At 51.5% G+C, this 22595-nt stretch overlaps 1 protein-coding gene across 2 annotated transcripts in view; it reads left to right on the forward strand.

Annotated features, from left to right (window-relative positions):
* Positions 1-230: 230 nt before the first annotated feature.
* Positions 231-22595, forward strand: part of ZFAT (zinc finger and AT-hook domain containing) — a 156584-nt gene continuing 134219 nt past the window's right edge. For both annotated transcript variants that reach the window (XM_027972875.3, XM_042254054.2), the window contains exons 1-2: positions 231-442; positions 17991-18167. In XM_027972875.3, the coding sequence (XP_027828676.2) occupies positions 268-442; positions 17991-18167 (352 nt within the window). In that variant the 5' untranslated portion in view covers positions 231-267. The remainder of the gene's footprint in view (positions 443-17990; positions 18168-22595) is intronic.

A 22595-nucleotide genomic window follows, 5' to 3' on the forward strand; every position in this document is an offset into this window, starting at 1 on the left:
CCGGGCAGAGCAGGGCAGACTTGCGCTCCTGCAATCCTCACTCCCGGCCTCCGGTGAGCCCCCTTTCGGGAGAGGCTCAAAACGCGGAGCCGGCATATCCGCGGAACCGGATAGCGAAGCCAGGACACCGAGTCCGCGCACGCGCAGTAGCCCGGCCCGCCCGGCCGCTCTCGCCGCTTGGGGGGAGGGTCATCCGAGCCTGACGTCCGCGACGCCGACGTCAGCGCCCCGGGAAGAGGAGGGCGAAGACTCCATCCGCCATGTTGGATGCCGCAGATTCGCCATAACCGCGCCGGCTCTTTTCTTAAAAAAATAAAAATAAAAAGCGAAGCATCAGTGGGGCGCCCCGCCTTCTCGGTCGGCGCGGGAGGGGGCCCGGAAGAGCCCGACGCTTTTTTTTCCCTCCGCGGCGGGGGCGTTGCCATGGAGACGCGGGCGGCAGGTGAGCCGGGCTGGGGGTTGGGGTGGGGATAGGGTGGGGGTGGGGCGCGGCGCGGCGCGCGGGAAGCCGTTGCGAGCTCGGAGTCGGGAAGGAGCGCGCGGGCCGCTGGGCGGCGGAGGGATTCGCGGCCCCGGGCGGAGAGCGGACGTAGCGGCGTCCTTCGACAGCACGTTCGGTCGCTGGCAGTATCCCGCCGCCTCGGGTTTTTATTGAGAAAAAAAGTAACGAGGATGCTCCGGAAGAACGAGCGAGGGAAGGCAGTGCGCGCGCGCGTGCGCGTGCGCGTGGCCGTTTCCAGGGCAACGGGTGGGGCCGGGGTGCGCGCCAGCGACCGAGCGCAGGCGTGCCGGTGGGCGGGCTGTTCGAATCCCCGCGCCGCCGACTCTTTGGCCGCTTCTCCTCCTTCTTGCCTGCCCTCAGTTTCCTTCTCCGTGAATTGGGTAGCTCCTTCAGACCCACGTTCCTTGGGCAGGATGTGTTGAGGGACAGGGTTCCACCGAGCTGCTGAAGGAAAGTTTCTTTGTGTCCTGAAGAGGGAGCGATAAACGTCAGAGATTATTAGCGTTCTGACTGCCGGTAACCCTGTAACATCCTGTGATAAACTGTAATTTATCCTCTACCTGCCGCCTAGCCCTGCGGGCCCCTTGGTCCTCACCCGTTAAAGTTAAACTGAAATGCCACCTCCTCCAGGCAGCCATCCGTCTCTGGCTTCTGGGCGAGGGGGAAGCAGCCTTTCTGCCCGTGGACGCAAGAGCAGGATGGATCTTCTGAACACCTGGCTGGAGCCGCTTGACACTGAGCCTGGGGCTCTTTCCTGCGTGGTTAACAAGAAGCGTCTGCACTGGGGCACTGACCTCGCGCTTCCTGCCTCTCCGTTTCTACCAACAGTTCTAATTTGTATGTCGTTTACTGACGAGGAACAAAAGTTCGGAGAGGTCAACTTCATACAGTTTGGAAATGGCAGAACTGAGGCTTTAAAAATCAACTTCCTCCAGCTTGGGATGAAATCCAGACTTCGGAGTGGCTGTACGGCTTGTACTTCTGGCTCCTGGAGGTTCAAGTGCCTGGCCTCCAGTGGCTGCTGTAGGGTACCTTTATCGAAGGGAAGAGTGAATGCCTGGCTGCACTGACCACCTCCTGCCCCTTCCAGCCTGGTTCCATGGCAGAGCCCAGTGACTTCAGAAATATTGGTATAAGCTTGGTGTCATATGGTGACTCAGACTGGAAAGAATCTGCCTACAGTGCATAAGACCCGGGTTCGATCCCTGGGTCTGGAAGATCCCCTGGAGTAGGGAATGGCAACCCACTCCAGTATTCTTGCCTGGAAAATCCCATGGACAGAGGATCCTGGTGGGCTACAGTACAGGAGGTCCCTAATAGTTGGACATGACTAAGCAATTAACACTTAGTGTCATAGGGTTTACCCTCAACAACGGCCCCTCCAGCATCAACTTCTGAGCCTATAACCATATTGAAGCAGTTACACGGAGTGTCCGCAGTACTGAGGGTTGCCGAAGGCATTTGAGCTTATGTATGGTATTTGGTGCCCAGACGCCAGGGGCACATTTCGTGGATTCTTCAGTTGAAGCATTGGTGATACTACTCTCTACATGTCAGGCAGGGATGAGTAAAGAGCCCTTGGACCCTTGGTCCTGCCCTCATACCACTGTGTCAGATTCCGACAAGGAGAGCCAGTACAGTACAGTAAGTGTGTGTGTGTGTGTGTGTGAATGTGATGACGGAGCAGACCCAGATCCTCAGGAGAGCCAGTACAGTAAAGTGTGTGTGTGTGTGTGTGTGTGTGTGTGTGTGTGAATGTGATGACGGAGCAGACCCAGATCCTCAGGAGAGCCAGTACAGTAAAGTGTGTGTGTGTGTGTGTGTGTGTGTGTGTGTAGTGTGTGTGAATGTGATGACGGAGCAGACCCAGATCCTCAGGAGCTGTGAACTATACCAGGCATGCTTTCTGACAATAATGATGTTACCAAATCCAAAACCCGTACTGCTTGCCACACGATGCGTCAATAAATGAATCAATAGATGAACTGCTGGGCAAGGAACAGTGAGTTTATTTGGAAAGCCAGCAGCTGGAGAAGATGATGGACCAGTGTCCCAAAGCACAATTGTACCTGAGTTAGAATTCAGCCTTCTTTTATAATAAAAGGGGAGAGGGGGAGTGGTTGGTTGATGCACTTCTTGATATCTGAATCCTTAGTTCTTGCACCCGTGCTCCTAGGTCTGGTTACAATGTTCTATAAACCTCCAAGATAAATGTTATTCTCTGTTCTGCAAGTTTTTATCTGTAGGAATGGAAAAGTGTTGTACTTTAAAGGTCAGAGCCTTGAGAAGGGGCCGTTCTGTATATTTCAGGCTGTAGGCAATGTTTCTCAACTGGTAGCAAGAGCAATAGAATAGAAAGGTTAAAGTATTAGAAACAGATCCTATGTGGAGTCAGACTTGATCTTCCCTACTGAACTTTGTTTGGTGCTTCCCTTCTCCCAAGTATAGATACATGGCGTGTACCGCCCACTTCTCTTCTGGAGTTTACCTAACAGTTTCTAAAAACAATCCTGGACATTGTTGTAGTCGCCTTGAATTTTCAGCTGTAAGTGACAGAGATCATGTTTTAGAATTTATTGCTGTTAACTTGCCATCTCTAATTCCTGTAAAGAGTCTCCTGCTCTGCTTGGTTGTTGGGTCACAGCAGGAGAGTGAGTGCAATAAATGATAAGGTGGAGTCGCATCTGGTCTCTAAGGTGCAGCTTCTAGGCGGTGAGCCCGCCATGATGATCACCGCCTTGAAATGGAGATCTGCCTACTACCACACTGCTCCCTTCTCAGTCCATTCACCTTGTAGAACAATGATTCCTGTGTTACCTTACAGTTTACCTAACAACTTTCCAAAGACAGCTATCCTTCAGTAGAATTAAGTTTCTGCCTAAGGCAAGGGCAGTCAGGAATTAGATATATTAAAAAGACTCCCGTAATTGCACTTCCTTTTATAGACAGTTTCATGCAGGCTGCTTCTGCAAACCTCCCCAGTGAGAGGAGCTGGTTTAATTATGTAGAAGGGATTTAGCCTGGAGTTAAGTTTTCTTTTTGTTCTCAACTGTTTACCCTGTTAAACTTTCACTGTCTTTGCAATTCCTCAAGGGCAGGTATCAACTTTAAGGGCTGGAACGGCCTGGAGGGTAGAATGAACATGTGCTCTGGGGCCTGGGATCTGCTCTCACCAGATTCCTGACCTGAGGGGAGTCATGTAACTCTTGGGAATCTGCAGGAGACTCACTCCTGCCCACCGCCCAGGCCAGTGCCCTGGAGGCTGGTGGTCCTGCTCTTCATCGCTTTCATCCAGACCCAGTCTGTCCGCCCTGTAGCCTAGTGCTTTGTCACCTGCTTGCTTCTTGAAAACATTTGTGGTTGGAAAAGTGTGACAGATGTTGACTGATTTTTTTTTTTTTAAGAAAAAAAATCTGAGAGTGAAGCAAATAGTCATATTAAAAACTTATTACAGGTTTGAAGTTATAGTTTGTTTTTTTTTTAAGTGGAGTCACCTTAGAAAAATTTATTTCCCTTTGTTTGACTGTGCTGGGTCTTAGCTGTGGCATGTGCAATTTTCAATCTTCCCCGTGGCACGTGGGCTCTTAGTTGTGGCATGTGAGATCTAGTTCCCTGACCAGAGCTCCGACCTGGGCCTCTGCTGGGAGCACAGCTTATAAGCAGATTACAGGGGCTTCCCCGATAGCTCAGTTGGTAAAGAATCCACCTGCAATGCAGGAGACCTCAGTTTGATTCCTGGGTTGGCAAGATCCGCTGGAGAAGGGATAGGCTACCCACTCAAGTATTCTTGGGCTTCCATTGTGGCTCAGCTGGTAAAGATTCCGCCTGTAGTGCGGGAGACCTGGGTTTGATCCCTGGGATGGGAAGATCCCCTGGAGAGGGAAAGGCTATCTACTCCAGTATCCTGGCCTGGAGAATTCTGTGGACTAGGTCACAAAGAGTTGAACACGACTGAGCGACTTTCACAAGCAGATCATGCTTGGCATATTAATTAAAAAAAATGGGGTTACAGACTTTTCTGCTTCTAAATCATGTAACAAATGGAGCTGCAAATTGCTTAACTCTGGAAGCCGGCACCTTTGTGCCCCCGCTGGGTCAGGATCAAGGCAGGATGGAAGGGTGGGCACCAGCTTCAGAGGCAGCTGCTGGGCTTGTTGGGGTGTAGGGGGTTGAGGGGACCAGATCAATTATGGCATCTGGAGCCAAGGAGCAGGGGGTTTTGGGAGTAGCCTTCTGGAAAATGGGGGTCTTGGATGTCCTGGCAACTTGGAGGGCTTGTTAAGTCAGCCCCAGGACTCCCTGTAGGGCTCTGGCTGGCTTCCTTTCTGTTGAATGTTTTCTTCCCATCTCTGCCAGCAGGCCTCTTCTTCAGGGGCCACCACCACTGCCTTGCTCTGTAGGGTCCACCCTCCCTCTCTCTCTCCTTCCCTCCCTTGTTTCTTCTAAGCAGCTTCCCTGGTTCACCCAAATGTTTGTGCGAAACTTTGTGCGGGGAAACGAGAATGCAGAGTCAGATGTGATTCACCAACTCCTCTTGAGGGTCTCATGCAGTCCCAGCAGTGGAAAACAGATCTTTTGGGAGATGGTGCCAGGTATCATGATGGAACTAAGCCCCGAGAATTGAGGGCTTGAGGGGTGGGGTGCAGCTGCCCCTAGCCCAGCCACTTAGTCACCTTGGTCCTTTTGATGAAAAAATATGTAGGTCCATTTCTGAGATCTTACGTCTTTTCCATTGATCTGTTTGTTTATCCTCCATCCACATCGCACTGTCTGAATTACCTAGCTTTCTAGTCATTTTTGAGCTTATAAAGAATAAACAGGAGGGGCAGAAATGCAGGCAGGAGCCAGACCCGGTGTCAGGTGCTGTCGTGGTGCAGCGGCGGCCGTGGGAATGGAGGTTGGGGCAGGTTTAGAGACATGAGGCAGAAGAAAGCCCTGTGGGACTGGTGGCTGATCGGGCTTTAACTTAGAGACCAGCCAGTCTTCGTCTGTGTTTGTTTTTAGGGGAAAGAGCAGTGGTGAACTGATCCGGCACGGGGACATGAGAGTTTGCAGGCTCCGTACACACGGCCAGGGTCCATTGTTTTCAGGAGGGCCACGTGGCCACAGTTCCCATCACTAGGCAGGAGTCAGAGGACCAGCAAAGTTGCGGGTTTTGGGGTTCTGGGTTGGCCAGCGGCTGGCCCACCCTGAGCCGCTCCTTCTCCCCCAGCCCTGGATCTTGGATGTTTCTCTAGGAAGCAGGAGCTGAGTGCCTTGGTTAACATTCTTCTCAGGGGTTCTAAGGTGAACATTCTCGAAATGTTCAGGTCCTTCTGACAAAGGAAATGCAGCATTTCTGTTTAGAAATAAATATGTTTGTTAACCTCATTGATCTCTTTAGGCTTTTTTTTTTTTTATCTCTTTAAGCTTTTAACTGATTTTGAATTAAGTGATATTGATGGTTTTGGAGTTTATAATCTTTTAGAGGAGACAGAGGTTGAACAAATAAACACACCACCAAATACATGATTACAAATTAGGGAAATTGCTTCAAAGTGGAGGGTGGTGGGAGAGTGGGCAAGAGAAAGTAATGGAGACCTAATTTGTATTGAAGGGGGTTTCAGAAAAGTCTCTCTAAGAAACTGAGGTTAAAGCTAAATCTAGGTTCTGGATTTTTTTTTTTTTTTTAAGTTTGGTGATCAGAAAGCAGCCCTCTCCACTTTGCAGAATATTTTTTACAATTAAAATTTTTTAAATATTGGACTATAATTGATTTACAATATTGTGTTAGTTTTAGGTATACAGCAATGTGATTTAGTTGTACATGTGTCTGTTTTCCTTAAAAGTCTTTTTCCACTTAGGTTATTACAGAATACTGAGCAGAGTTCCCTGTGCTATAGAGTAGGTTCTTGTTTGGCTATCTGTTTTAAACATAGTGGTGTGTACATGTCAATCCCAAACTCCCAATTTATTCCCTTCCCCCAGTCTTTCTCCTTTAGTAACCATAAGGTGGTTCGCTAGGTCTGTAAGTCTGTTTTGTAAATAAGTTCATGGGTATTTTTTTTTTCCCCTGCATCACTATCATATGATATTTGTCTTTTTCTGTCTGACTTACCTCACTTGGTGTGATCATCTCCAGAATTTCAGGCAGCTCAGAACTAGCTTGCGGCCCGAGTTCTCCTTTGCCCTCTGTCGCCGCCTAGGGGTCATGTGTGGGAAAGGACCTGCTGCAGGCGCTCAGGAGATAACCTTTGTCTTCAGAGGTGGCAGCCGCCAGTGGGGATGTCAGGCACGACTGAGGGACTGGGATGCTGGGCCTACAGGGGACGAGACCCAGGGGCCACTGGGTAGCCTGATCAGATGCAGTGGGAGGGGCTGGTCTTGCCAGGATCACCCCGAGGCTGCACTAGCTGGAGCCGGATCAGGGAGAAGGACGGGCTGCCCACCGGGCTGCCGACTGGGCTGCTGACCTTCTAAAGTTCCGTGCCTCGTAAACGGAGTGGTTGTAGTCGCTCAGTCGCTCAGTCGTGTCTGACTCTGCGACCCCATGGGCTGCATCACACCAGGCCTCCCTGTCCTTCACCATCTCCCAGAGTTTACTCAAACTTATGTCCATTGAGTCGGTGATGCCATCCAACCATCTCATCCTCTGTCGTCCCCTTCTCCTCCTGCCCTCAATCTTTCATCAGGGTCTTTTCCAGTGAGTCAGCTCTTCACATCAGGTGGCCACAGTATTGGAGCTTCACCTTCGGCATCAGTCCTCCCAATGAATATTCAGGTTTGATTTCCTTTAGGATAGACTGGTTGGATCTTCTTGCTGTCCAAGGGACTCTCAAGAGTCTTCTCCAGCACCACAGTTTGAAGGCATCAGTTCTTTGGCGCTCAGCTTTCTTTATCGTCCGTCTCTCACATCCGTACGTGACCGCTGGAAAAACCATGGCTTTGACTAGATGGACCTTTGTTGGCAAAGTAATGCTTTTTAATATGCTGTCTAGGTTGGTCATTGCTTTTCTTCTGAGGAGCACGTGTCTTTTAATTTCATGGCTACAGACACCACATGCAGTGATTTTGGAGCCCAAGAAAAGAAAGTCTGCCACTGTTTCTACCGTGTCCCCGTCTGTTTGCGGTGCAGTGGCGGGACGGGAGAGAGGGAGGTAGCTGCCCAGCTAATAAGGGGGTGCAGGGCACTGGCGGCAAGGCTGGATTCTGTCCCTTCTAAAGCAGGAATCTGTGAATTTGGGCCACTAACAAAACCACAGTCACTTTAAATTGTTTCCATGAACAAAATAGAATTATTTATTTATGTTTCTGGAGTATGTATCTTACTCATTTTACAATGTGCTTAGTATACATGGTATGTGGTACATCTTAGGCATTCATTAAATATTGGATTGTGTGACTAAGTTGAAAATGTCTTTTTTCCCCAGTATAAAACTGAATGACCCAGGTATGTGGAGAGTGCACATGATGCTTACTTCCTGTGTTAGTTACCAGGAAGAAAGGACCAGGTGATTCTGGTGACCTGGAGCTGGGTGGCTGGTGGGGTTTGGAAAATTCTTTTCCCCGTGGCTCTTGCTTAAATTTAAAGCTCTGCTCTGGAATTTGAACAGACCTTAGACACATCTGAGTATTAGAGGGCAGTTCGTTCTTCTGGAATTAATTGTCGAGTTCAAAATGCTTGGTAACTGAGACCAGTCACAGGCTTTCGTGATAAGTAGAGCAGGTATTTCAAATTTGCCTTTGAATTTGTGTGTTTCCCACAGTTCCTGTCTGGCTGTTATTTTATCTCCTTTGATTATGACCTCAGGCGCCCAGAGCAGCCAGCCAGCTTCTAGATGATAATAAGTGAAAAGGTCCCCGTCTTCAGCCTCTTTGTTTTTTTTCACTGGAGGCTGGTTGCTTTACAGTGTTGCTGGTTTCTGCTGTCCAGCAGTGTGATTCAGTCGTAAGCATACACGCCCATGCCGCCGCTCCGGGCCATCCCAGAGCGCCGGCTCAGCTCCCTGCAGCAGCTCCCCGCCCGCTGGGGACTCCTGCTGGGGTCTGTGTGTCAATGCTCCTTTCTCAGCTCATCCCGCCTCTCCTTCCCCTGCCGTGACCGTAACTACCTGTTTCTTAACAGCGTGGACAGGAGTTCTGGTCGACATGATCTAAGCTTCCTAATTCCTTGTCTCCATTTTCCTAAGTCTGTGGGTCCCCAAAGGTTTTGGGGTGCTGGAGGCCCTCTCCTGTGCCACTGGCTGCCAGGGAGTGGGCTCTGTAAACCACAGTCTCTAATCTGCAGTGAAAAAGCTGCCGGTGTCCTGGAGAGAACGTGAAGGCTGGATTTGTGTTCTAGTCCAAACTGTCACGTGTTTGTAAGTGGAAAATACACACCAGGCTGTGAATACTTAGTACAGCAGCCGCAATAAAAAAAGAATATGGAACTCTCTCATCTGTTTCTAATCTCATGGATTACAAGGGAAAGAATAATATTTGGATATACTGGGGTAACAAAGCGTAGTATTAGAATTAATTTTCCTTGTTTCATTTTAATGCGGCTGCTTGAAAAATTTGAAATCACACCAGTGGTCCTGTTTCTGTGGACGGCGCTGGCCTGGCCGGGGGCGTTGGGCCTCTTGAGCCCTGGTGGTCTAAGTGGCAGCCCTCGCAGAGCCGCACGTGTGTGTTTCTCCGCGAGAGGCAGTGTCCGTGGGCAGGAGCCCAGGCTGGCCATCGGCACGTCCGGGAACAGTGTGTGTGCTGAGCCACGTCCCCCTGCCGGGTGGGTTGTGTGTGCAAGCCCGTCTCACCTGCCCCACCCCCACCCCCAGTTCTGCTCTGCACCTGTGTCACGTGGGGCAGCCCTTTGTCTGGTGTTCCCTCCGCATGATAGACCCCTGCCCCCCACCGTCCTCATGAGGTCGGCAGGGCAGCTGCAGTGGTCTCTGTGGGTTTCCAGCCACGGACATGTGGGTTCGTCACGGGAGAGGCCCTTCTAGCCACACAGAAGTAGCCACGGTGGGGTCTGAGCCCAAAGCCTCTGTCCCAAGGCCCAGTGCCAAAGCCGGCGCCAGGCGGCCCATCACCTTCCAAAGTTAAGACTGACGGTGCCCACCCCCCCCCCCACACACACACAAAGGAACCCAAATAAACTAAAACAACAAAACCCTTGGACCAGAAACTCAGAGGCCTGGTGGGGGAGCCCACAGAAACACTAAGATGGGCGAGCTCTTTGCACACCTTGTTTGTCCCGTGGAAATGGCCCCGGAGATGTGGTGGTTGGCCTGGGAGTTCCGGGGCCACCTGGGTGACTTGCGTAAGGGAAGTGGTGATGTCAGGGGTCCCCGTGGGGGCTCCTACCTCCTTGGAGCCTCCCCCACATCTGCTGGGGCGGGCATAGTGCTGCCACTTAGATAACTGGGTGATGGGGACGCGGTTCCTGTTTACATCAAATTATTTGTGGTGCTTTCCCACGGAAAGGGCCCTAGGGCTGCTCTTCAGCTGTGATTATGGTAAATGTGAGTAGACTCTATTGCCCAGGGCTCTCACTTTGAGAGTGCTTAAAAATAACTTAAAAAAAATTATGCCAAGTTTCAACGTGGAAGAAATGCGTATGCATAAAATTATAATGCCACTGTTTGGCCCAGGCTTAATTATAGCTGATACTGAGCATTTCTCATTTTATTTCGTTAATCCAGTTTCAACAAAGGAACACCCAGGGGCTTTCTCCTTTGCGTCTAATAGAAATGTTAACTTTGTGGGCTATGGAAGTTGGCGTGCTCATCAGCATTTCATGAGCTGCATGGTAATAATACCACAAATGAGGGCAAGCATTTATCGGAACTTCCGCCCACTGAGTCTCAGAGCTGGGGGGCGGGGATCCTGGGGGTGGAGGTGGCAGGCGAGAGGGCAGGTGCCTTTTGGGCCCCTCCAGGCGTGGGAGCAGCGGGCGCTGGCTAGGGCTGCCGGCATACCCTGGGTTCCGTCCAGGTGGCTCTGTCTGTCTGTAAATTAGCATCTGAGTGAAGTTCCATTCTAAGCCATTCGAAGGCCACTTCTCATTGGGGCCTCGAGAGGGTCAGAGTCTTAGGCAGACTCCCCCACCACTGTGGAGGTGGGGAGCGGGGGACCCAGGTCCTGGCTCAGGTGGGCGCCCTTCCTGTTGCTTCGGTTGCGGCGGTGCCTCGGAGGGGGTCGGTCAGCGAGCTGGGAGCACCCTGCCGCTCCAGCAGACGCCCAGCAGGTGTGGGCATGGAGGCCCAGGAGGCTGGGACCGCGTGCCGGGGTGCAGGGCTGCGGGGCCCCGGGGGGTTCATGGCCAGGTCTGGGCCTCTCAGCTCACTGTGTGCTCACCTGCTGTTGGTGACTTCGGAGTCCCCTCCCTGGGCTCAGTTTACTTGTTTACAAGTGGGGAGAGCCGCCCCTCCCTCACTGGGTTAATGTGAAAATGAAGTGGGTGGCGGACCAAGGATGGCACCTGGTGGAGTTAGGACTCGGGGAATGTTCGCTGTATTTTCATGAGGGTCTGTCTACCCCATCTTGGGAATGGCTTCATCCCAGGAATGGGGGTGTGTAGTGCTCAGACTGGCCACCAGAGGGTGCTGCTGGCGCGTGTATGATTCGCACTCTGGCCTGAAGGCCCTGGGTTTACTCTGTGTGCTGGTAATCGTGGTTTTTTTTTTTTTTTTTGCCAAGTAAAGCTGGTCCACTGTATGTGGTGGTTCTCTGTTCCCTGCTTCAGACCTGCTGCCAAGCTGTGTGGAGGCATGTTTATAAATGTGTGTTCTGGTGGGTTGGTGGCCCTGCATCTGGCATTCTCATTTCCCAGCTTACTGCTCCCTGAAGGGAGTTGCTGTTGTAAATTGCACAAAATAAACACACAGAGAGTAAAGTTCCCTTTTTGGTGTAGCTCCTCTTAGTTGTGATTACTTGTTAGAAATGCCTCTGTAGCCACGAAGCTGGGTATAGGGTGGGGCCCAAGGCTTCTTCTGTTCCTCACAGGGTCCCACTGGCCTGGACCTGTGTTTCTACCTGAGTTTTTTAAGTTCCTTAGACGTGGACCGAGTAGTTTTGAAAACATGTAGGCCTGAACTTGGTCTGCCGGGCAGGTTGCAGCTGCTTCGTCTGTAACATGGAGAGTAATGCGTTTGTGGCCAGCTCGTCAGGGCCACTGTGTACAGCCGTGCAGGTTGCGCACTGCATGAGGGTAGCATATCTGAGGGCGTCACTTCACGCCATGGATTTGTCTGTTCATTATGACAGTTCTTTGCAAGTGGTAGTCAAGTGGTATCTTGTTCTCACAGAATCAATATGTTATAATCACTTTCTGACAGGGGGAGCGAATGTCTTCAGGAAATGGCGCCCTTTTCTCTTTCTCACAGAGGTGCCTAGCGGGCTGGCAGCCACCCTGCTCCTCAGGATGAGAGGTGAAAGCAGAGTTTGAAGTGCTCTCATGGAGGTGAGCCCAGAGGCAGGGCCCCCAGGCAAGTGTGTTTGTTGGGGGTGCCGAGTGGGGATACGGGGCCTTCCAGGGGAAGAGCAGGGGTTGTCGGGAGTCCAGCCTCCCAGGCTGCGTCTCCATCGGAACCTGGGAATGTCTCTGCATTTCATTGATTGAAAGGTTCACATTTTAACATCTCTAACATCCGGAGGTGTCTTACAGTTGATGTGATAAGACTCTGGCATGCCTTAGTTTATTTGGTAGCATTTTAATCTTCTTTTAGTCATATTGTGAAGTATCCATGCATCTGCAGATAGATGCTGTCTTAGATTTGAGGAAATACGATAATGAAACCCATTTCACGGGAGTGTCGTGCAGATTAGGCATGCCTGGCCTGAGCCTTGCGTGCTGCCAGCTCATGGTGAGGGTGTAATTGATTTAAACTTCCGACTCTTCTCCTTCTTCCTCTTTGAATTCCTTTATTTTGGTTACAGCGAGTTCTCAGAAAGTGCCATGGCGATGGTGATGATGTTATCTTAGGCATATCCACAGCTCTTTAAAAGTTGTGTGAAACAGTCTAAATGGAAGGAAAGTTTTTTGATCAAGCGGGGGACCCCTTTCCTGAAAATAAAGGGAAAAAGTATTTTCGATTGCAGTAAGCTGCGCAGCATGCGGGTTTCCTCCCTGCCTTGGGTGTGGCTGCAGTCTGGCTGTGTGTTACTAAAATGTTTCCACTCCTGTTGGGATGCTGCCAGCTCTTAAGAGTTTAATAACTTAAGGGCAAGTGAACAACAGGAAGACAAAACCTAACTCCAAAGGAATCTGCCATCCGACTTTTTTCCTGAGGTCGGCAGTTTAATAGGATCTTAGTTTAGTCTGTTGAACTCTCTTTATTTAAAGTTGATCAATCCAAGTAAAAGATGGTTAAAAAGCAGAGGATGGCATACTAATCGAGGAGAGGAAGGAAGAGAGCTTTGTTTTTAAACTATGGTTTTTAAACCATAATTAGTCCAGTAATGAGCGTTTTGTCTCCTTATGGTCATCAATAAATATTTAGGCTATTTGCAGTCCTCAGCTCACCCGGCATTCATCGAGCGCCTGCTGTGTCCCTGGCGGCAGCACGGCTGAGAGGAGGACGGCTGACATCGGGCCCAGTGGGGCTCCCATGGCAGGTGGTGTGGGGGGTGGTGTGGGGGTCCTGGGGCCGATCCCTGCCTCCTCCCGGAGGTGGGCAGGGGCTTGGACTGAACCCTGCTGCCCCCCGGGAGCTGCCTTACTCCAGCCCTGCGGGGCGCAGAGACCTCTCAGACGCGGGGCTGCTGCTTACACTGCTTCTGCTAGACAGCGTCCTTCGAGTTTATGCTTGGGGTCCCTGTCAGTCACACGCGAGGTCCCCTCTCCCTCCTCTGTGGGGAGCTCAGCAATGGGGGGTGGAGGGAGTGAAGAGGCCTCAGGGTGCTGGGAGCCCCGGGGGGGACACTGGGGGCATGTGCATGGGGTGCCCCTTCCTCTTTCCCTCCCAGACTCACAGCAGAAGCTCCGTGCTCCAGGATGCTCTCCTTCCCAGGGGATGGTCAGGTGTTGTCTCTACCCCGCACATTTCTGTGTTATCCGACTGTTCAACAGCTTCGGCCTGTGACTCCTGTAATGATTAATAACAGTGATTTTAAATGGGGGCGCCGAGGGCCGGGAGACCTGGAACGCCTGCATCCTGTTCTGCTCTTCCCATCCCGACAGGAGGTGCCCTTACACAGGACAAGAGCAAAATTCTCCTGGACCGTGGGCTGGGCTGGACATGCTGGGAGCGGGCCGGAGCCTGAAACTTCAGCTCAAGGCTGGACTGACCGCCTTCGCTGGTTTCCTCGGGGGCCTGAGGTGTGGGGAGGGGTCCCTCAGGAGCAAGCCAGCTCCAGCCGCCCGATTCCAAAGGGGGCTGCCTGATTGCAAAGGCGGGGGTGGGGGTTCCGTGACCCATCAGCGCCCAGGGGCGCTCCCCAGGGTCCCAGGGGCCCAGCCACCCTCCCTGGACTGCAAGCCCGTTCAGGTCATGCACTTCCTCTGGGAGGAGTGGACAGAGGCCCTCGCTCACTTGTCTCTGGTTCCCCAGGCAGGGTGAGCAGGTGGGGGTCAGAGGTCACAGGCAGGACCCGGCTCTTCCTGGCTAGGAGTGTTTTCAAATCAGGGTTCAGAAACGAGGACTTGTTGATGTGGTTATTTTAAGATTTTCCATTTTAACTGTACAGAGTAGCTGGTTACAAACTGGCAAAAAATCACAGAAATTGAGTGCTCAAGCTCCAGACTTCTGTGACTTTCCCTGTGCTGAACATGCCGTTTCCCCTCCCAAGTCCTTTTGATAAGGATGAGTGCACAGTAATTGAACCTAAAAATGCAGCCAAATTGTAGCATCTTCATCAGAATTAGATGACAACATAACTATGCTTATATTTCAGGGAGTAAGATCCTTTTTTTTCCCTATGCGTCTACTATGAAAAAATGAGAAGAGCGGCTTTCTTCTTATTTGGGTAGATGAACAGTTCTTCACATCTGGGGGCTGCAGCCTGATATGCCTGTTCCCTGTGTTTCCGCGTGTTGTCTGCGCTGTGGTTCGAGCATGTCCCTGCAGAGCGAACAGCCTCCTTCCGGGTCAGAGGCCTGAGGTGGGTTATGGACGCCATTCCAGAGGGGACACCGCGGACAGGGCGGCACTCGTGACGGCAGAGACGAGCTCATCCACCGGCACGGCTCTGGGGCCTGTGTGGTCCCGCTGGCTGTTGTGTAGCTGTGTTCCCATCAGGGCTGACCCGGGAGGCTGTGTGGTCCCATCAGTGCTGACCCGGGAGGCCGTGTGGTCCCATCAGTGCTGACCCAGGAGGCCGTGTGGTCCCGCTGGCTGTTGTGTAGCCATGTTCCCATCAGTGCTGACCTGGGAGGCCGTGTGGTCCCATCAGTGCTGACCCAGGAGGCCGTGTGGTCCCGCTGGCTGTTGTGTAGCTGTGTTCCCATCAGTGCTGACCTGGGAGGCCGTGTGGTCCCATCAGTGCTGACCCAGGAGGCCGTGTGGTCCCGCTGGCTGTTGTGTAGCTGTGTTCCCATCAGTGCTGACCCAGGAGGCCGTGTGGTCCCATCAGTGCTGACCCAGGAGGCCGTGTGGTCCCGCTGGCTGTTGTGTAGCCATGTTCCCATCAGTGCTGACCCGGGAGCCATGTGGCACGTTGTAGAGCTTGAGGCTGCTGCTGCTGCTGCTAAGTCGCTTCAGTCATGTCCGACTCTGTGTGACCCCATAGTTGGCAGCCCACCAGGCTCCCCCGTCCTTGGGATTCTCCAGGCAAGAACACTGGAGTGGGTTGCCATTTCCCTTTCCAGTGCGTGAAAGTGAAAAGTGAAAGTGAAGTCACTCAGTTGTGTCTGACTCTTAATGACCCCATGGACTGCAGCCTACCAGGCTCCTCCATCCATGGGATTTTCCAGGCAAGAGTGTGGGGAGTGGGGTGCCATTGCCTTCTCCAGGTCAAGCTGGGTGGCCCCTGAGGAAAGGCTGCTGGGTAGCAGCCTTTCTGAGCCCCAGGCCTGCAACTGTAGCTGAGAGCTCGGGGAGCACGCGAGGTCGTGTTGTGGGTGAGTCATGGAGCCAGTTTGGTGCCCTTGGATGCCTGAGGGGCCTTCCCAGGGCCGCTTTCGAGATCCTTTTAGTGCCTCCTCTGGGAAGCCTTCCTAGCCCTTTAGCCCAGGATCTCTGCTTTCTCTCTGCCCAGTGTCTCGGCTCAGATGTTTCTTGAACAGCTACCCTGGGCAGGCTGGGGGAGGCAGCCTTGGACAGGAGGCTGCCCTGCCTGAGCCACTCAGCACTCATCACTCGGAGCCACAACCTGAATGCTATATGTACCTGTCACCTCGCTTCTCAACCTTCCTGATTTTCAAACTCATGTAAACAGGAGATTCAAGAGACTCGGGTTCTGTCCCTGGGTTGGGAAGATCCCTTGAAGGAGGAAATGGCAGCCCATTCCAGTACTCTTGCCTGGAGAATCCCATGGACAGAGGAGCCTGGTGGGCTAGAGTCCACGGGATCGCAAACATTTGGAGACAACTGAGAACACATGCATAGACTCATTGTAGGAAATCCGTAAGTGACTATAAAAAAAGAGTCCAGCAGGCAGGATCCTTTCTGCGTGGCCGTCTGTTCTTCCATCCATCACCCGTAAATCTGTCTCTCCCTTAGGAACAAAGTCATGTACCTGTCGAGCTGTGGTGCATCCCACTCTGTAGAAGTGAACGTTCATCCTGAGCATTTTCCGTGTCGTCCAGGGTTTTTCCCCCTTGGGTTCTCAGCAGCTTGCGGGACTGCTCTGGGGACGTGTCCTGGCATGCCTGCCGTGGAGCACGCAGGTGGTTTGTGGACTTGTCGTCCTGAACGACCTCCATGTTGAGCATCTCTGTGCAGAGTCCTTGTTTGCATTTTGGACGATTGTGAAGCTGGATCTCGAGAGGTGGAACCACTGCTCAGAAGTCACGAGCGAGCCTCTTTGGGGCTCTTGGCCCCTTGGTTGGTCCCCGTCAGCATTCAGGGCCCGGGTCCTGCTTGGGGGGCGGGGGTGCCAGGCCGGCCTCCCGACGCCGTGGCTTCCCCGGCCTCAGCGCAGGTGCGGGCTGCCTCCCCGCCTCTGTCTCCACCACACGCTGCAGCCTCTCCTCTGTGACAGTCATCGTGGGTCGGGCGTGCTTGTCTCCGCCGGCACCCTGGGGACTCCAGACCCAGCACTGGACCTGTGGTGGGCATTTGGGAAGTGTGCCGACGGACACAGATGGCCACGGCCAGGAGGCATCCCGGGCCGCCCAGGCCTTCGGGCTGTGAGGGACCCCGGGCAGTAGGGTAGTTACAGGCAGTGCCATTGCTTGGTCACGTGCAGACGCACAAGCAGTCTTATCTGTGTGGTCTCCAGACAGTGCTCGGCGTGCCTGGGGACTAAGGGGCCCTCACAGGGGCCCGGCGGTCCCCTGAAGTGCTGCTCTGTTACCTGTCTCAGAACTCCCTTTTCTCCTGAAAGCATAGCAGGAATTAAGAGAAAGTCCAGGCTACCTGGGTAATAGTTGCAGTCAAAACGCTATGATGTGGTTGTTCTGGGCGGGTCTGTCTCCCCAGGGGGCTGGTGGCTCGTCTGTGGAGGACCCCACACCCAGTTCACCTCTGAGTCCCGGACGCCTGACGTGGGGGCCACCCCGTGGCTGCTGCTCCACAGACGCTGAAATGACCAAGAAAGCGCTTGATAAGTGGTTTGGGGATTATGTTCCTCTCTGGAGTGATTTTTGTTTCAGACTCAGTTGACTACAGGGATAAGTGTTTTAGCTTTAACTTGGAGGCAGCTCAGCTCACGGTCTGCAGCCAGAGTTCACGTCAGAAGCAGGTGGTGGAGTCCAGGCTTTGACCTGGGCAGGTTGCTTCTTCTCACAGCCTCAGTGTCCTCAGCTGTGGAATAGGGATGACAACCCGCCTTTTGCCTAAATTTTAGGGGTCATCGTGGGGTCAGCAAGACACACACTGAAAATGACATGGCCTCTTATGAAGAAAGAAATCTATCACTGTAATCTCTTCTTGTTTTGGAAGCATTTTGGTTTCCTTAGGAACGAAGCATTTCTTGGAAAAAATAAAATATCGATTGGCAATATTCACGAGAGACTTTCATTGATGAAGCAATGTTCTGCTTTGTTAAATTTCCATTTCATGTGTTATTTGGTAAAGAATTCTCGTAGCTCATTATCCTGCCTGCTTGTTGGTGGAGAAATTCTTTCTTTGAAGGCAGAGAGGGACTTGGTTTCTTGGACCTGGGTGTCTCCTGGGTACCACCCTCACTGTGGCAGCGCCGTGTCAGCCCACTGCCTCGTGAAACATCAAAGAAAGAATTTTCTGGCAGCTGGGGCCACATAAAGCAAGAAGTGAGCTGCCTGGCCAGATGCAGCCTGTGGGAGGCTGGCCATTGCTCAGACAAGCAGCTTTCAGTATTTTTTCTTTGGCAGTTGGATGCAACCACTGTTTTTTGTGAAGATGAAATAACATATTTCGCTTTTGCTTTTGTTTCTTTTTCCTTACAGAAAACCCAGCCATCTTCATGTGTAAATGTTGTAACCTTTTCTCACCAAGTCAGTCGGAACTCCTCTCCCACGTTTCCGAGAAGCATGCAGAGGAAGGGGTTAATGCGGATGAAATCATCATTCCCCTCAGGCCTTTGAGTACCCCTGAGCCCACCAACCCAGGCAAACGCGGAGATGGTAAGGGGGCTGGGGTGCTGGGAGAGGGTGCCTGTGGGTGGTGATGCAGCTCATTTGCCTTCAAATACTTTGCTTCTAGGGCTTCCCTGGTGGACGAGTGATAAAGAACCCGCCTGCCAATGCAGGAGATGAGGATTTGATCCCTGGGTTGGGAAGATCCCCTGGAGAAGGAAATGGCAACCCACTCCAGTAGACTTGCCTGGACAATGCCATGGACAGAGGAGCCTGGCGGGCTACAGTCCATAGAGTCGCAAAAGAGTTGTGCACGCTGGAGTGACAACAGGAACAAGAACAACAGCTTTGATGCTAAGTTTCTGTCTGGCAGGTGTAGGGCCTCAGAGGAATCCAAGTTTCCAACCAGAAGCCACAATAATTTCCATTTGTAGATCTCAAATAGGATTGTGTCTCTGAATTCCCTGTACCCAGTCTTTATAGGTGCTTCTCCAGTGTCTGGTTGGTGTATGGAGGGATGAATGAATGAAAGGAGTCAACACCATCTCAGCAGGGCAAAAAGCACAAGCTTGTTGTCAGAGAAGTGTGGGTTTAACCCAGTTCCAGCACCGGCTCCTGCATTACCTGAAGCAGGTGATGTTTTCTCTGAGTCTCACCCTGCTCACCTGAAAAATGAAAACAGACCAGCCTATTGCAAGGGGGGGCTGTGAGGATGAGGTCCGAGATAGGGTGATAGCACCACGGATGATGCCTGGTACAGGGAGGACAAAAGGGAAGCCGTTACGATAACATACGTCATGAACGAATAAGTATAGATAATCCTAGAAACATAGGGATGGCCCATGTGTACCTGGAGCAAGGATTCCCATCGCAGAATCCTTCAGGTTCACAGTCTGTGTCGGACGTGAAATACACTGGGTTACAGTGTCCAGACACCTCCCACTGAACGGCATCAGATGCAGCAGGTGGCTGGATTGGAAGAACCATCCAGGTGCTGTAATTAGGTCCCCACAGACAAAGAAAATGTATAGTCTGGGAGGAACAGCTGCAAGCCAGAGTCAGAAAAAGCCCCCACAAAACTCTTTTTCCGTGATGAGAGAGGACGGCCAGTCCCCCAGTGCCTAAGCTCAGTCTGTGGCAGTAGACTTCTCGTCGCAGGATTCATTAGTTACAGTAATAATCCAATTGCTCTTTCCTGGGAATATTCAGGCTGGCATCTCTGAACGGGCTGGCTTATTGATCATCCGTCTGACACTGTTAACAAGGAGAGACTCTAGACGCAAAATGTTTTGGTTAACGAGTCCCCCTGGCCATTCCCAGGGTGCTCAGAGAAGCTTGCCTGACAGAGGATTGAGTTGTTGGGAAGTTAGGAGAAGTTCTATTTAACTCTTAGTGGCATAAGGAGAAACTGAGAGAAGCCAGTGTCTGAAGCTCGTAATGGCAAGTGAGGAGGGGCAGGAGGTGTCTGCGTCGCCGTCACTGATCTGGCTGGTGTGTCCGAGGCGTTCCTCCTCCCCTCCCACCAGCCTGGGAGACAGGGCTGACCTCTACCCACCAGAGGAAGCTGGAGTGAGGGTGGCGGGTTACACATGATTGCTTTGGGGAGGAAGAGCTTGGGGGCGGGGGAAGGTCTGTGTCAGACTCTGAGCATCTGCCCCGTGACCTGATGAGAGGATGGGCAGACAACCTGAGTAGGTCTAATGGTCATCAGGTTGTAAAAAAGTGCTCAAAGCCACTGATCGCCAGGGAGATGCAAATCGACACCACCATGGGCTGCCACCCACCTCCCAGTTGTGAGAATGGCTGTCACGAAAATGGAAAGAGGCAACAAGTGTCGATGAGGGTGTGTAGAGCAGGGATCCTTCCTGCCCTATTGGTGGGAATGTGAATATGCGTAGTCTTTGTGGAAAGCAGTAGGGTGGTTCCTTAAACAATTAAAAAGAGCACCACCACGTGATCCGGTGATCCCACTGCAGGGCCTGTGTTCAAAGGAAACAAGTCAGGATCTTAAAGAGATACCCCTGTCCCATGCCCACTGCAGTGTTAAATCTCTGCTTATCTGTGGTTTCACTTCCCATGCCTTCTCTTATGCTTGGTCAACCGCAGTCTAGAAATCGTAAATGGGAAAATTCCAGAAATAAAAATCACATCAGTTTTAAATTGCATGCTCTTCTGAGTAGTGTAATGAGCTCATTCCTTCCTGAGGTCCCCACCCACTGACATGGCATCATCATGAGGTCCTCACCCACTGACATGACATCATTGGGAGGTCCCCACCCACTGACATGACATCATCCTGAGGTCCCCACCCACTGACATGACATCATCCTGAGGTCCCCACCCACTGACATGAATCATCCTGAGGTCCCCACCCACTGACATGCCATCATCCTGAGGTCCCCACCCACCAACATGAATCATCCTGAGGTCCCCACCCACTGACATGGCATCATCATGAGGCCCCACCCACTGACATGACATCATCTTGACAGTCCCACCCACCAACATTACATCATCCAGGTCCCCACCCACCAACATGAATCATCCTGAGGTCCCCACCCACTGACATGGCATCATCCTGAGGCCTCACCTACCGACATGACATCATCTAATCCTGACATCCACCCAGAGTCACCTGGAGCAGGTGACCCTCCCTCTGACACATGGTCAGAAGGTTATAGCAGCCTCACACTCCATCACAGTGCCTACACCATTCGCTTAGGCATTTCTCATCTCACATCATCATCATAAGAAGGGTGAAGTGGGACTCCTGTGGCAGTCCAGTGGTTAAGACACCATGCTTCCACTGTTGGGGGCGCAGGTTCAAATCTGGCTGGGGAGCTAAGATCGTGTATCCTGCAAGCCATGCAGTGTAGCCAAAAAGAAAAAAAAAAGGAAGGGTGAATACAGTACAGTAAGATGTTTTGAGAGAGAGAGAGACTATGTTTCAGTTCAGTTCAGTTCAGTTCAGTCGCTCAGTCGTATCCGACTCTTGGCGACCCCATGAATCGCAGCACGCCAGGCCTCCCTGTCCATCACCATCTCCCGGAGTTCACTCAGACTCACGTCCATCGAGTCTGTGATGCCATCCAGCCATCTCATCCTCGGTCGTCCCCTTCTCCTCCTGCCCCCAATCCCTCCCAGCATCAGAGTCTTTTTCAATGAGTCAACTCTTCACATGAGGTGTCCAAAGTACTGGAGTTTCAGCTTTAGCATCATTCCTTCCAAAGAAATCCCAGGGTTGATCTCCTTCAGAATGGACTGGTTTGATCTCCTTGCAGTCCAAGGGACCCTCAAGAGTCTTCTCCAACACCACAGTTCAAAAGCATCAATTCTTCAGCGCTCAGCTTTCTTCATAGTCCAACCCTCACATCCATACATGACCACAGGAAAAACCATAGCCTTGACTAGGCGGACCTTAGTCAGCAAAGTAATGTCTCTGCTTTTGAATATACTATCTAGGTTGGTCATAACTTTTCTTCCAAGGAGTAAGCATCTTTTAATTTCATGGCTGCAATCACCATCTGCAGTGATTTTGGAGCCCAAAAAATAAAGTCTGACACTGTTTCCACCGTTTCCCATCTATTTCCCATGAAGTGATGGGACCAGATGCCATGATCTTTGTTTTCTGAATGTTGAGCTTTAAGCCAACTTTTTTACTCTCCTCTTTCACTTTCATCAAGAGGCTTTTTAGTTCCTCTTCACTTTCTGCCATAAGGGTGGTGTCATCTGCATATCTGAGGTTATTGATATTTCTCCCAGCAATCTTGATTCCAGCTTGTGTTTCTTCCAGTCCAGCATTTCTCATGATGTACTCTGCATAGAAGTTAAATAAGCAGGGTGACAATATACAGCCTTGACGTACTCCTTTTCCTATTTGGAACCAGTCTGTTGTTCCATGTCCAGTTCTAATTGTTGCTTCCTGACCTGCATACAGATTTCTCGAGAGGCAGGTCAGGTGGTCTGGTATTCCCATCTGTTTCAGAATTGTCCACAGTTTATTGTGATCCACACAGTCAAAGGCTTTGGCATAGTCAAGAAAGCAGACATAGATGTTTTTCTGGAACTCTCTTGCTTTTTCCATGATCCAGCGGGTGTTGGCAATTTGATCTCTGGTTCCTCTGCCTTTTCTAATTACAATTGCATGTTATTATTAGTTATTATTAATCTCTCACTGTCTGATAAATTTAACTTTTTCTTTGATATGTATGTATAGGCAGAAACATAGTACTTACAGGGTTCAGTACATTATAGCGTACTTACAGGGTTCAAATCACAGTTTGTGGTTCAGGCAGCCATTGGGGATCTTGGAGAGTGTCCCCCATGGATAAGGAGGGACCTGTGTGTTCACAGTAGGCGAGGTACGGAAACAGCCTAAGTGTTCGTCAGCAGATGACTGGAGGCAGAAGATAAGGTGCACGCATGCACCTGCACACACACGCAGGACGACTGTTCAGCTCTGGAAAAGGACACCTT

This window comes from Ovis aries, chromosome 9 (assembly GCF_016772045.2).
Source record: "Ovis aries strain OAR_USU_Benz2616 breed Rambouillet chromosome 9, ARS-UI_Ramb_v3.0, whole genome shotgun sequence".
Taxonomy (NCBI): Eukaryota; Metazoa; Chordata; class Mammalia; order Artiodactyla; family Bovidae; genus Ovis; species Ovis aries.